This window comes from Mycteria americana, chromosome 22 (assembly GCF_035582795.1).
Source record: "Mycteria americana isolate JAX WOST 10 ecotype Jacksonville Zoo and Gardens chromosome 22, USCA_MyAme_1.0, whole genome shotgun sequence".
Classification (NCBI taxonomy): Eukaryota; Metazoa; Chordata; class Aves; order Ciconiiformes; family Ciconiidae; genus Mycteria; species Mycteria americana.
Genome location: NC_134386.1, coordinates 3,465,043 through 3,479,418, shown reverse-complemented (window position 1 = coordinate 3,479,418; position 14,376 = coordinate 3,465,043). Strand labels below are relative to the sequence as shown.

Here is a 14,376-nt window from a genome sequence, read left to right as displayed (position 1 = left end):
CCCCCCCCCCCCGCCAGTGAAGGGTAGCATTGTCACCAGGCTGTCCTCAGCGCAGGGGGGGTCACCCCTAGAAGCTGGTCTGGGTGGCAAAGAGGGGCTGAGCCCCAGGACCGCGGCCGCATTCAGGACACGGCCCCGGCGGCACTGGGTAGAGGAAGGGCTTCGCCGTCACCTAAGGGTGAGTGGGGGTCAGTGGGGGGGGGGCATATGGCATCCCCCCCCCCCACGACTGCCAGGGTGCCGGGGTCCCCAGGGAAAGGAGGGTGCCCCGACCCCAGGGCTGAACCCAAGACATTGGAACTGGGTCCCCCCCTTGGGGCACGGCAAGGCAGGGTGCGTGGGAGTAGGGGAGGGTGGCCCTGGCGTGGGGGGGACTCGTGGGTCCCCATAAGTCCCCCCATGCCCTGCTGAGCCCCATAGCCCCAGCGTCCATCACCCTGTACTCCCAGCACCCACCACCCTCTACCCCAGCACCCATCACTCTGTAGTGCCAGCACCCATCACCCCGTACCCCCCAGCACCCATCACCCCATAGCCCCAGCACCCATCACCCCATAGCTCCAGTACCCATCACCCTGTACCCGCAGCACCCACCAGCCCATACCGCAGCACCCATCACCCCATAGCCCCAGCACCCATCACCCTGTAGTGCCAGCATCCATCACCCCGTACCCCCCAGCACCCATCACCCATAGCTCCAGTACCCATCACCCCATACTGCAGCACCCATCACCCCATAGCCCCAGCACCCATCACCCTGTACCTGCAGCACCCACCACCCCGTACCCCAGCACCCACCACCCCATACAGCAGCACCCATCACCCCATAGCCCCAGCACCCACCACCCCATACCGCAGCACCCATCACCCCATACCGCAGCACCCATCACCCCATACAGCAGCACCCATCACCCCATAGCCCCAGCACCCACCACCCCATACCCCAGCACCCACCACCCCATACAGCAGCACCCACCACCCCATAGCCCCAGCACCCATCACCCCATACAGCAGCACCCACCACCCCATAGCCCCAGCACCCATCACTCCATAGCCCCAGCACCCACCACCCCATACCGCAGCACCCATCACCCCATACCGCAGCACCCATCACTCCATAGCCCCAGCACCCACCACCCCATACCCCAGCACCCATCACCCCATAGCCCCAGCACCCATCACCCCATACAGCAGCACCCACCACCCCATAGCCCCAGCACCCACCACCCTGTACCTGCAGCACCCACCACCCCGCTCCCCAGCACCCACCACCCCATCGCCCACCCTGTCCCCCCATGCCAGGCTCAGCCGGGTGCCCGGCACCCACTGCCGGGTGGGACCTACCTCGCTGTAGCGTGGGGGCTCCAGGCCCACGGGGATGGCCCCGCCGGGCAGGCTGGGCAGCGCGGGCATCGGGGCCAGTGGGGGGGGCACGGGGCCCTGGGGGTCCCTGTAGGGTGGGGGGGGCACGGGGCCCTGGGCGTCCCTGTAGGGTGGGGGAGGCGCGGGGTCGTGGCAGAGCTTGCGGCAGACGTGGAAGATCATGATGAGGAAGGTGATGGCTATGAAGATGATGATGATGATGAAGAACATGACCCTGGGGACACCGAGAGGCGCGTGCTGGGGGCGGGTAGGTTCCCCCTTTCCTGGCACCCAAGGGTGCCTGCCCCCCTCCAGCCCTGCCCCCTCACCCGCAGGGTTCACGGGGCCTCTCCCAGATCCCTGACCCACAGCCCCCATCCCTGGGGACCCTTCCCGGGCACGCCACCCTCTGCGGGGTGCCCCGGCTTCCGTCCCCCCCCCATCCCCTCCCCGCCAACGAACCCAGGTGTCCTGGCATCCCCTGGCACCGCCGCACCACCCTCCTTGCCAGAGCCGGACTATGGACCCGGGTGCCCGGGGCACCCTGCGCCCAGCACCCAGCACCCAGCACCCAGGTGCCCTTTGCACCCTCCCTGCCCCACTGCGGACTTTGCCCTGGGTGGGGGTTCGGGAGGGGACTCCCACGGTGGGGCAATCTGGGGGGAGTTGGGCCACTTTGGGGGCTTTTTTAGGGGTGGCACCATGCTGAAGGGTGCTGGCACCCTGCTGGGGGGTGCTGCCTCCCCAAATGGGGGGTGGGGGGCTGAGGTTATCCTGCTACTGGGACGGGGGTCCCTGAGGTGCCGGGGGGGTGGTCTGTCCTGGTCCTGGGGTGCTTGGGTGCTGCACGTGGGGGGGTTCATGGCACCCCCGGGGTGTCCCGCTGCCAGCCCGGTGGGTTCCTCGGGGATGGGGGTCCCACACTGAGGGGGTGCAGTAGGGACTGGGTGCTCCTGATGTCCCGTCCCGGGGTGCGCTGGGGAAGGGGATGGGGGGGCCTCATCCCACCGTCCCTGCCCTGGCTCCTCTCCTTCCTGCAGCCTGCCATCCCCCCTGCATCCCCCAGCATCCCCCAGCATCCCCCTGCATCCCCCCTCCATCTCCCCTCCCTCCTCCTCCATCCCCCCAGCATCCCCCCTGCATCCCCCCTGCGTCCCCCCTCCATTCCCACTCCATCCCCCTCCATCCCCCCTCCATCTCCCCTCCATCTCCCCTCCCTCCCCCCTCCATCTCTCTCCATCCCCCCAGCATCCCCCCTGCATCCCCCCTGCCTCCCCCCTCCATTCCCACTCCATCCCCCCTCCATCCCCCCTCCATCTCCCCTCCATCTTCCCTCCCTCCCCCCTCCATCCCCCTGCATCTCCCCTCCCTCCCCCCTCCATCCCCCTCCATCCCCCCTGCGTCCCCCCTCCATCCCCCCTCCATCTCCCCTCCATCTCCCCTCCATCCTCTCTCCATCCCCCTGCATCCCCCTCCATCCCTCCTCCCTCCATCACCACTCCTCTGGTCCGTCCCTCTGTCCATCCCTCTCTCCTCAGGCCCTCCCGGCCCTCCCTCACCCCTCCTTCCATCCCTCCTTCCCCATTTCGGGGAGCTCGGGGGGGACCCGCCTCAGCTCGGTCTCCCCACGCCCTCCTCGGGGGTCCCCGGCCTGGGGGACACCTCGGGGCTGGCCCCGACCGCTGCCCTTCCCCACCCCATCTGGCTCCCAGCTGCGGGCTGGGTCCCTTCCCCGCTGCTGCTGATGTGGCAGCCAGCTCGGCTCCGTGTCCCCGTGTCCCCGTGTCCCCAGTGCCACGGCCACCCCACCCGTGGGGCTGCACTTCCCGCGGCTGCTCCCCGGTTGGGGCTGATGTTTCCCCGGTCCTGCCCCCCGGACCCTCTCCCCATCCCTCCCCTCCCCGGATCCAGCCCCCCCTTCCGCGGTCCGGGGGTCTCGGCCGTGGCCGTTGCTGAGCCCTGGCTTCGCGTGGGGAGGGGGCTTGGGGTGCCCCCGCCTTGATTTCGGCTCTGGCTGGTGTGGGGACGGGGGGGGGCAGCTGGGGGGGGGGGATGCTGGGGCTGCGGGGTGCTGGGGGGATGCTGGGGGGATGCTGGGGGGATGCTGGGGCTGCGGGGTGCTGGGGGGATGTTGGGGGATGTTGGGGGGGTGCTGGGGCTGCAGGATACTGGTGGGGATGCTGGGGGGGTGCTGGAAGGGGATGCTGGGGGGTGCTGGGGCTGGGGGGTGCTGGGAGGGGATGCTGTGGGGGGATGTTGGGGGGATGCCGGGGCTGGGGGATACCGGGGGGTGCCAGGGCCAGGGGATGCCGTGTTCACGCCCAGCGGTCCCGTGGGACATTTTGGTGACGGAGGGACCCGGTGCCGGAGCTGGCGGGGGAGCCCCGAGCCCTGTGGCGGGGGGGGAATCGCCCACCTCCCTGCTGGGCAGGGAAGGATTTCGGGGCCCTTGCCAGGCTGCGTCCCCCCACTTCCCAAGGGACAGGCGTTTCCCTTTGGCGCCAGAAAGGGCCACGTGTCCGCGTCCCCGGCCGTGGGACCTGGAGCAGCGCCTGGGGCCACCCGGGGGGGTCCTGTCCCCCCAGCAGCCCTGCTCCCCCCCAAAACCAGCCGCAGCGGGGCCAGGCGGGTGTTGGCTCTGGGGGGGGGGACCCAGCTGTGGCACCCCCGGGGCTGGTGGGGCAGCAGGAGATGGAGCCTGGGGGAAGGCGAAGGGCTGGGGAGGAGGAGGAGGAGGAAGAGAGGCCAGAGCAAAGATGGAGCCCGGGAAGGAGCGAGGATGGGACAGGAAGGAGGGATGGGGACGGAGGCTGGAGGGCGGTGGGGGGCTCTGTCCCCCCAGGTCCCCATCCCCTCCCCGGTCCCAAGAAAGCCCTGACCGGGCCGGCTGGCGGGTGGGTGCCTGGCTCCCCGGCACCCTCCAGCAGCACCGCGGCCGGGGCTCCGTGGGGTGCGGGTACCCCCTGTCCTGCCCACAGCCCCTTCGGGGAGCGGCTGGGTGGGCGCTCATGGGGGGGTGCAGACGCGTGTGCACGGTACATGCGTGTGCTTGTGCACAGTAACGGGTGTGCGTGCGCACGGTGGGGGGGTGCAGCGCTTGTGCCGGGGGTGCGATGTGTGCGTGTGCAATGTGTGTGTGCAATGTGTGTGTGCAATGTGTGTGTGTGTGCGCACAGCAGCGTGTGCAGTGCACACTTGGTGTGTGGGGAATGGGCCCAGGGGATGCTTGGGGTGGCACAGGGGGTGCTCAGGGTGGCTCATGGGGTGCACGAGGTGGCACGGGGGGGCTCAGTGTTGCACATGGGGTGCCCAGGGTGGCACAGGAGATGCTCAGGGTGGCTCACAGGGTGCACGAGGTGGCACAGGGGGTGCTCAGGGTGGCTCACGGGGTGCACGAGGTGGCACAGGGGGTGCTCAGGGTGGCTCACGGGGTGCACGAGGTGGCACAGGGGGTGCTCAGGGTGGCTCACGGGTTGCACGAGGTGGCACAGGGGGTGCTCAGGGTGGCTCACGGGGTGCACGAGGTGGCACAGGGGGTGCTCAGGGTGGCTCACGGGGTGCACGAGGTGGCACAGGAGATGCTTAGGGTGGCTGACGGGGTGCACGAGGTGGCACAGGGGGTGCTCAGGGTGGCTCACGGGGTGCACGAGGTGGCACAGGGGGTGCTCAGGGTGGCTCACGGGTGTATGAGGTGGCACGGGGGTGCTCAGGGTGGCTCACGGGGTGCACGAGGTGGCACAGGGGGTGCTCAGGGTGGCTCACGGGTGTATGAGGTGGCACGGGGGTGCTCAGGGTGGCACAGGGGGTGCTCAGGGTGGCTGACGGGGTGCACGAGGTGGCACAGGGGGTGCTCAGGGCGGCTCACGGGGTGCACGAGGTGGCACAGGGGGTGCTCAGGGTGGCTCACGGGTGTACGAGGTGGCACGGGGGGGCTCAGTGTTGCACATGGGGTGCCCAGGGTGGCACAGGAGATGCTCAGGGTGGCTCACAGGGTGCACGAGGTGGCACAGGGGGTGCTCAGGGTGGCTCACGGGTGCACGAGGTGGCACAGGGGGTGCTCAGGGTGGCTCACAGGGTGCACGAGGTGGCACAGGGGGTGCTCAGGGTGGCTCACGGGGTGTACGAGGTGGCACGGGGGGGCTCAGTGTTGCACATGGGGTGCCCAGGGTGGCACAGGAGATGCTCAGGGTGGCTGACGGGGTGCACGAGGTGGCACAGGGGGGGCTCAGTGTTGCACATGGGGTGCCCAGGGTGGCACAGGGGAAGCCCAGGGGGGGCACAGGGGACTCCTGGCTTTGCAACCCCTCTGGCCGTGCCCTGCTGCCGTGCCAGAGCTGCGTCCCGGGGCCGAGGTGAGGGTGAGGAGCCGGTGGCGAGGCCGAAGGAGCGGGACCGGCTTGTAGGTGTGAAGAGCCGCCGAGCCGCCGGCTCAGGGCCGTAAGCTTCCCAAAGCCGATCAGCGCCCTGAGCCCTGTGCCGAGGCGGCTGCCGGCAGCGGTGCCGTGGGCTGTGCCCGGGGGGCTGCCCCACGCCGTGCCCCCCGGCACGGAGGCGGTTGGCGGCAAGCGGGTGAGTTGCCCAAGGGCAGGCGGGGAGGTGGTGGTGTGGGGGATGCTGGGGGGGGAACAAGGGGACGGCGTGGGGCTGACCCACGGCTCTGGGGGAGAAGGGGGGCTTGGAGATGTGGGGGGCTGGGGGTGAGGGGGCCGTGGGGTGCTGAGGCGCTGCCGTAAGCAGGATCATCCCCCTAAGGGGTTTATGGCTGCCCGGGGCGCGGGGGCTTCGCTGCACAGGCCGTGGGGTGGCTCTGGCGGCATAATTGGCTCAAGGGCTTAACGAAGGATTTGCCGCCATGCGTCCTCCCGTGCCCCCGCTGGGTCCCAAATCGGGGACCCCCCAAAATCAGCCTCCTGCTGAGGCAGAGCTCCCCCAGCCAGTCAACCCCCCCCCCCCCCCGCCATGCTCCAGCCCTCCCAGCTGCACCGAGTTTGCCAGGTCTCTGTCACGGGGTCCTTCAGCCCCTCGGGGCCGGCAGAGCCAGGGCCGTGGGCACCTGCGCCCCGTGCCCACCCCAGGGCCAGGGCGCTGGGTGTGCACCCACCCCTGGGGATGAGAGGGTGCCCGGAGCTTTTTTTGGGCTCCTAATTACACGCCAGCCGCGGGCAGGGTAGAATTAAATCCAGGCTGGAGGCAGAAATAGCCGTGAAGCCAGGTGGGTGCCGGCGGCCAAACCCGGCCGGACACGCGGGCACCAAAGCAGGGGGGTGCACACGTACGCACACATGCACACGCGCGTGCACACACACGTGCGCACGCGTGCGCATGCATCCCCCGGCACACGCGGCCCCCCCGGCCCCGTCCATGTCTCCCCGTGCCCACGGGGACCGGGGTGCCAGCCCTGTGCCCGCTGCCAAGGCTGCCCTGGTGCCACCGGCTCCGGCGGGCACAGCCCTGCCCTGGCAGCAGGGACAAGCGTCGTCCCCGGCCGCTGTCCCCAAATGACCCCGTCTCGCCGCTGCCCGTTTCCCAGCCCAGGCTGGCGGGGAGGGGCAGGGGCACGGGGCAGCCGGGCACCGGTGCCACCTGGGCACAGTCACGCCAGGGTGGGACACGCCGCCGTCCCCGCCAAATCCCCGCCGTGCCACGAGGCGGGAGGAGCGGGGTGGACGCCGGGCTCCCCGCTCGCCTCCCGCGCTCCCCCGGCTCGCTTTTGGTTGACTTGGCGGAGCTGCCAGCGCTCGCAGACACGCGGTTGCGTAAGCGGCTCTGCCGAGGGCCCCCCGAAAACGTGAGAACCGGCTCCGGCTGTGGCGGGAGCCTCCCGGCACGGCACGGCCGAGGCCCTGCTCGCTGCGGCCGGTGGTGGGCACGCCCGGCGTGCCTCAGTTTCCCCCGCGGGGTGGGGGGCTAGGGGACCGAGACGTTGCCGCGCACGTGGAAGCGCCCGGCCGCGTGTCCCCGTCCCCTCCCTGGGAACGCTCACGCGATCGGGCGTGCACACGCGCTGCGCACACAAGCACACGCAAGCATGCACAAGCGTGCACAAGAGCGCACAAGCACACGTGTGCCTGAGCTCCCCAAAATGGACCCGGCTGCTGCTCCCCGGGGACAGGGACACTGCAGAGGGGACCGTGTGTGTCTCCGTCCCTATCCCTGCGCCCCGTCCAGGCCACTGTCCCCCCGACCCCCTCCCCGCCCCCCGCCTGGCCCCGCGCCCCCCCTTCCCCACCGCGGCCCCTCTCCCCTCCCTTGGCCCAGCCTTTTCCCTTCCAGCTCTGCTGTTTGAAGCTATTTTTTCCACAGCTCCTGCCAAGAGCCGCTAATGAGAAACAAACGGGCTCCTCCGACCACTGCTGCTCCCAGCCCACACACCTCCGGCTGCCCGTCGGCCGGGGCCGGGGCACCGTCCTCCCATGGCACTGCTGTCCTGCCCGCCCGGCACCATCCCCGGGCATCTCCAGCCTGCCCATGTGCCACCATCCTTGGGCATCTCCAGCCTGCCCAGCCGGGACCATCCCAGGGCATCTCCATCCTTCCCATCCAGCCACCATCCCTGGGCGTCTCCATGCTGCCCAGCTGGCACCATCCCTGGGCGTCTCCGTCTTTCCCAGTGGGCACCATCCCTGGGCGTCTCCGTCCTGCCCATGTACCGCTGTCCCTGGGCATCTCCATTGTGTCCAGCCACCGTCCCGGGCATCTCCATCCTATCCATCCAGCCGCCATCCCCGGGCATCTCCGTCCTGCCCACGTGCCACCATCCCCGGGCATCTCCATCCTATCCATCCAGCCGCCATCCCCGGGCATCTCCGTCCTGCCCACGTGCCACCATCTCTGGGCATCTCCATCCTGCTCATCCAGCATCATCCCTGGGCATCTCCGTCCTGCCCACGTGCCACCATCCCCGGGCATCTCCATCCCACCGCAGCGTAGAAACGGGGCCAAGGAAGGGTCCCACCAGCCCCCAAGCACCGCGCGTCCCCACGGCAGCCTCCTCCGCCGCGTCCGTCCCCGTGGGGCCGCGGCCGCGGCCGGGGCTGGGCGCAGGATCGGGCCGGGCGCAGGAGCGATGCGGGAGGCGGGTGAGCGGGAGGGAGCGAGGCGCGAGGGAGTCCCGAGCTGTCCCCCCCGCCGGGTCCCCCGGCCCCCCCGGCCACCGCGGGCTCAGCCGGGGCCGCAGCCAAGCCCGTGCTGTTCCAGTTGGCCCGGGCCCGGCCCCGAGTTATCTGCAGCTCCGCGGCGGGTCACATTTTCCACTGAGCCGTGTTTGTGTTTGAAAGGCGGCTGGGAGGAGGGGAGGAGAGGACGGAGCGCGGGAGAAGGGCAGAGACCCCCTCGGATTCGCACCGCGGGGAGGGGGACGGTGGGGGGAAGGTGCATTTAGGGAGGAGGGGACGGAAGCAGGATTCACACCCAGGGAGGGAGCGTTGTCCGGGGACGGGAGCAGCAACGGGAGGTGGGATCGGTACGAGGGGATGGGAGCGGTACCCGGGGTGGGAGCGTGGCTCAGGACGGGAGCATCACCTGGAGATGGGAGCGGTACCCAGGGATGGGGACGTTCCCCAGGGACGGGAGCGGGACCTGGGACGGGAGGACAATTTGGGTGTGGGAGAAGTGCTCAGGGATGGGAGCAGGACCCAGGGATGTGAGAGGTACCGGGGGATGGAGCAGTACCCGGTGATGGGAGCAGTACCCGGTGATGGGAGCATCACACAGAGATGGCGCAGGCGTCGTGCGAGCCGAACCCTTCCGCTCCCCTCCGGCGCAGCCTTGAGGCTCCCAGGGCGGTGATGGCCAAGCCAGCCCGGCAGCGGGCGGCTCCCCTCGAAGCCCGGTCCTCATCCTCAGGCTCTCCAGGACCCCGAGAAGGCCAACGCCCCCGTTTGGGGCTCACCCCACAGCCAGGGCCGCGGGGCCGGGCCGGTTCCTCGAGCGTGCGAGCGGCGGCCAGGCGCGGGCTCGGCTGGCGCACGCTGTGCGCGCCGGAGGGGACGTCACCGGGGCCGGATCCTCACCCTGCTTCCTCGAAGGAGCCGGCCGCTGCCTGCCAGGGTGACGCTGGCGGCTCGGGGCTGACCTGGTTTCTCTCCTCCAGCCCTTTCTCGCTCCGGCATCCCTCCGGCCCAGCCTGGCCCCGGTGCAGAGCAAGCGCTGAGCGCGCCGACGGCTTCCTGTGGGGGCGGAGGAATTTGGCACCCGGCCGGCGGGGCTGGGAGCCGGACACCGCGCACCGCCTGGCAGCGTGGCCCACCCAGCGCCGCCAGCCCCGAGCACCGGCCGCGGGGAGATCCGTCGCCCCCACCGAGGACGGGCTCTGGGGTCGAGTCCCCCCGTGGCGATGGGGACGTCGGAGCGGGGACGGAGGTGGCGAGGGGTGGCCCGTGCGGGGCTCGCTGGGCGCGCAGCCTCAAGCGTGCGGACGCGTGACGCAGGCGTGCGAATCCGGCTGGCGCTGCCTGGCACACGCATGTGCACGAGCTGGGGTTGCGCGAGCAGGGGTTGCGCACACAGCGGTTGCACGCGCAGGGTTTGCACACGCAGGGATTGCATGCGCAGGGGTTGCATGCGCAGAGGTTGTACACAGGGATTGCACGCACAGGGGTTGCACGCACAGGGGTTGCACGCACAGGGTTGCACACACGGCAGTTGCATGCACAGGGTTTGCGCGCACAGGGATTGCATGCACAGGGTTTGCACACGCAGGGGTTGCACACACAGCAGTTGCATGCACAGGGTTTGCGCGCACAGGGATTGCATGCACAGGGTTTGCATAACACAGGGTTGCACGCACAGCAGTTGCATGCACAGGGTTTGCGCGCACAGGGATTGCATGCACAGGGGTTGCATAACGCAGGGGTTGCACACACAGCAGTTGCATGCACAGGGGTTGCATAACACAGGGTTGCACACACAGCAGTTGCATGCACAGGGTTTGCACACGCAGGGGTTGCACACACGGCAGTTGCATGCACAGGGTTTGCACACGCAGGGGTTGCACACACGGCAGTTGCATGCACAGGGGTTGCATAACACAGGGTTGCACGCACAGCAGTTGCATGCACAGGGTTTGCACGCACAGGGATTGCATGCACAGGGGTTGCACACACAGGCACTGCACACACAAACCCGCCGCCCCTCTCCGTCCCCTTCCTCCCGCCCCTGGAGGGGCTGGGAGCAAAATGTCCTGCTCAGCTGGGGGTCACAGACACGGCCCCCCCCCGCTCCCAGACTTGTGTCCCTTTGGGATGTCTCCGTGTCACCGGGGCAGTGCCCGGAGGTGTTGGGGCCCTCGCTGTGACCCCATGGCACCGGAGCATCCCAGGTGGGGGGGACGCGGACCCTTGTCCCCCCCCGCCCGGGGACCCCCAGGGAAGTCCCAGGGCTGTGGGAAAGGCTTTGCTCTGCTCTCAGCTCAGCTGATCCCTGAGGGCAGGGAGGGGACAGCGTGGCATGGGGCCCGGCGGTGGCACGCCCAGTGACCGGGCATCTCTGCCAGGCTCAAGACAGCCAGCGACAGCAGAGGTGCAGCAGTGTCCCACCACGCGCCATGACCCGCCGCGGTCCCCGGGGACATCTTGGACATAGCAGAGGCTCCAGCTGCCCCCGGGCTCTGGCTGGGAAGCGCTCGGGAGCGGAGACACGGAGTTTCCCGGGCTGACGCGTTCCGTGGTCTGTGGGAGACCGGGTTTGGGGCCAGGGGCCGGGGGGCGGCGGGTGCTCAAGCCCCTGTTAGACATCAGAGAATCCCTGCCCGCCGCCCGGGACCGGCCGCACGGCAGCGAGGGCTGAGCGGCCGCGCTGGTGTGACCGCACCGTCCCCGTCCCCATCCTCCCTGGCCTGGCTGGGCAGCCGGAGGAGGAACGCTCGGGGAGCTCAGCCCGGGCAAGCGCCCAGCCGGCTCCTGGCAGCTCCCCGGGGACGGGAGCCGGGGGCTGCTCCAGCTGGAAGCACCCCAGGGTGCTGCCGTGGGCAGGGCGATGGGGGCCCCGGGGGACGCAGGACGGGGGTGAGAGATGGAGGGGATGGACGGAGCGGCCGATGGAGGCACCGACGGAGGAGAGGGGACGGATGGAGCAGAGAGAAGGAGGGAGGGATGAGTGCGTGGGCATGGAGAGGGAGGGCGGGAGGGAGGGGAGGAGGGAGGGATGGATGGATGGATGGATGGATGGATGGGAGAAGGGACAGACGGTGGAGGACAGACAGGCGGCTGGAGTGGGGGACGGCTGCGTCATGGCCAAGGGGGACATTTAACGGCATGGCATCGACAGACCCTAAAACCAAAAAGCCACCCTGGGTTTCACCACAAACCCCTTTTATTCCCTCTCTGCCCCCGGGCTCCCTCCCTTCCGCAGGGCAGCACTAACTGCCCCCCGCCCCGCCTCGGGGATGTGCCCACGGGTGCCGCAGGCGGTGGTGTCCCCGGTGTCACCAAGGGTGTCCCCGCGGCAGGGCTTGCAGGGGCTGGCGTCCCCGGGCCGGTGCCCGCGGGACACGCTCGCTCCCTGCCGTGCCCGTGGGCAGGGGTGGGGGACGCTCCTTAATCTCGCCCGGACCCACTCAGGGGCTGAGCAGCACCCGCGGAGCCGGGACCGGCTGCCCTGGCGCGTCCTGCCCCGCGGCCGGTGGCACCGTCCTGTGCCGGCACCGGGGACGGGCACAGCCCGGGCAGACGGAGCAGGGGAGCGAGCTCTGGGGTACAGCCCCGATGCTGCCTATGGTAAAGCCCCAATGCTGCCCGCGGTATGGCCCTGATGCTGCCTATGGTATAGCCCTGATGCTGCCCATGGTATGGCCCCAATGCTGCCCGCGGTATAGCCCCAATGCTGCCCATGGTATAGCCCCAATGCTGCCTATGGTATAGCCCCAATGCTGCCTATGGTATGGCCCCAATGCTGCCCGCGGTATAGCCCCAATGCTGCCTATGGTATAGCCCCAATGCTGCCTATGGTATGGCCCCAATGCTGCCCGCGGTATAGCCCCAATGCTGCCTATGGTATAGCCCCAATGCTGCCTATGGTATAGCCCGAATGCTGCCGGCGGTATGGCCCCAATGCTGCCCATGGTGCGGCTCCAGTGCTGTTCATGTTATGGCCCAATGCTACCTATGGTATAGCCCCAATGCTGCCCACAGTATGGCCCCAGTGCTGCCCATGGTATAGCCCCTACAATGCCCATGGTGTAGCCCCAACACCACCCATGGTATAGCCCCTACACCACCCATGGTATAGCCCCAGTTGCTGCCCATGGTATAGCCCCTACACCACCCATGGTATAGCCCCTGCACTGCCCATGGTATAGCCCCTACACCACCCATGGTATAGCCCCTACACCGCCCATGGTATAGCCCCAGCACTGCCCATGGTATAGCCCCTGCACTGCCTATGGTATAGCCCCAATGCTGCCCATGGCACAGCAGTGCACATGCCTGACTCTGCCCATGGTATGGTCCCAATGCTGCCCCTTGTACGGCCCCAATGCCACCCATGGTATAGCTCCAGCGCTGCCCATGGTATAGCCCCAGTGCTGCCCATGGTATAGCCCCTACACTGCCCATGGTATAGCTCCAGCGCTGCCCATGACACGGCTCCGGTGCTGCCCGCAGTATAGCCCCAATGCTGCCCATGGTATAGCCCCTACGCTGCCCATGGTATAGCCCCTGCACTGCCCATGGTACAGCCCCAGCACTGCCCATGGTATAGCCCCTACGCTGCCCATGGTATAGCCCCTACACCGCCCATGGTATAGCCCCAATGCTGCCCATGGTATAGCCCCTACACTGCCCATGGTATAGCCCCTACACCGCCCATGGTATAGCCCCTACAATGCCCATGGTATAGCCCCTACACCGCCCATGGTATAGCCCCTACACTGCCCATGGTATAGCCCCTACACTGCCCATGGTATAGCCCCTACGCTGCCCATGGTATAGCCCCTGCACTGCCCACGCTGTGTCCCCAAGGACTGCCCGTGGCCCCGTGGGCCACGTCCCAGCGCTGCCCGTGGCACGGTGTGGCGCATCGTGGCACGTGCCCGGCTCTGCCCAGGCTCCTGCCGGCCCCTCGGGGCGACGCCCGGGCGGGTGGGCCCGGGGCTGCAGCCCCCCACGAGGCCGAGCGGGGTGAGGACCAGCCCGGCACAGCCCCTGGGCCCCCCCTCCGCCTGCCGACGTGGAGGCTGTGCCGGAGACGTGTCAGCGGTGGGGTGGGAGCCAAGGGCATCGCCTGCGCCTGCCCCCGGTTTTTTGGGGGGGGTGAAGGCTGTCAGCAGCCGCCCCGCCAAGGGAGGAGGCACCGGCCGACCAGGGCCAGAGGAATGTGCCGGGCACCGGAGCCGCTTGCCGGATCCCCGCCGGCCGGCGTCCGGCGTCCCCATCCCTGTCCCCGTGTGGGGACGTGTCTGCTTCCAATTAGGGCTCGTGGTACGGGGCCACGCTGGGTGGGCTGGGGGGGGCTGGGGTGGGGGAACCCCCCTGCACCCCACTGCTGCCTCTCCCGGGGGTCTGTGTGGGCACCGTGGGGGGGATCCCGGTGCCGGGCACAGCCCGTGACATGGCACCGCATCGGGGACACCGTGGGCTCCATCACGGCCCCTCTCGCCCCGCCGTGCCTCAGTTTCCCCTCCCGGGTGCACACGTGTGCAGGGGCAGGGACGGGACGAGCCCGGCAGTGGGTTTTTTTTGGGGGGGGGGGGAAGGACTTTTTTTACTTTTTTTGGCTTTGCCCCAATTTCATCCCTTTGAAATCCTTTTGTTGAGTGACCCCGCCCCCTCCCACATAGACCACGCCCACACAGACCGGCCACGCCCCTTCCCCATCCCATCCCCCCCCCCTCCCGCCCCCCCCCATATTTCCACGATGGCCGGATCCTGCTGCCAAAGCGGCAGGGCCCGGCCCCTGCGGCTGGGGACGGGACGTGGCGGGGATGGACGGGGGGACCCCGCGGGGAGGGGGGACCCCGTGGGGGTAGGGGGACCCCGTGGGGATGGGGGACATGGAAGGGATGGGGGGGGACACGCC

The 14,376-nt window shown here is 69.3% G+C and overlaps 1 protein-coding gene across 1 annotated transcript; it reads right to left on the bottom strand.

The window, feature by feature from the left end:
* Positions 1-22: 22 nt before the first annotated feature.
* Positions 23-9,924, bottom strand: LOC142419721 (uncharacterized). The gene is made up of 4 exons (XM_075522982.1): positions 9,867-9,924; positions 9,375-9,765; positions 1,345-1,597; positions 23-172 (listed from the first exon to the last, which is right to left on the bottom strand). Exons 1-4 carry the CDS (start codon positions 9,922-9,924, stop codon positions 68-70), a joined length of 807 nt encoding a protein of 268 aa, XP_075379097.1. The 3' UTR covers positions 23-67.
* Positions 9,925-14,376: the final 4,452 nt, after the last annotated feature.

What these genes read in the sequence shown, in the direction of transcription:
- LOC142419721 (XM_075522982.1), bottom strand. Translation starts at nt 9,924, where the DNA reads ATGCAACCCCTGCGCATGCAATCCCTGCGTGTGCAAACCCTGCGCGTG. An exon ending in GGCTCCTTCGAGGAAGCAGG is followed by an intron (nt 1,598 to 9,374) that starts GTGAGGATCCGG and finishes CGGTGTCCCCAG; the next exon opens with GGTCATGTTCTTCATCATCA. An exon ending in AGCCCCCACGCTACAGCGAG is followed by an intron (nt 173 to 1,344) that starts GTAGGTCCCACC and finishes ACTCACCCTTAG; the next exon opens with GTGACGGCGAAGCCCTTCCT.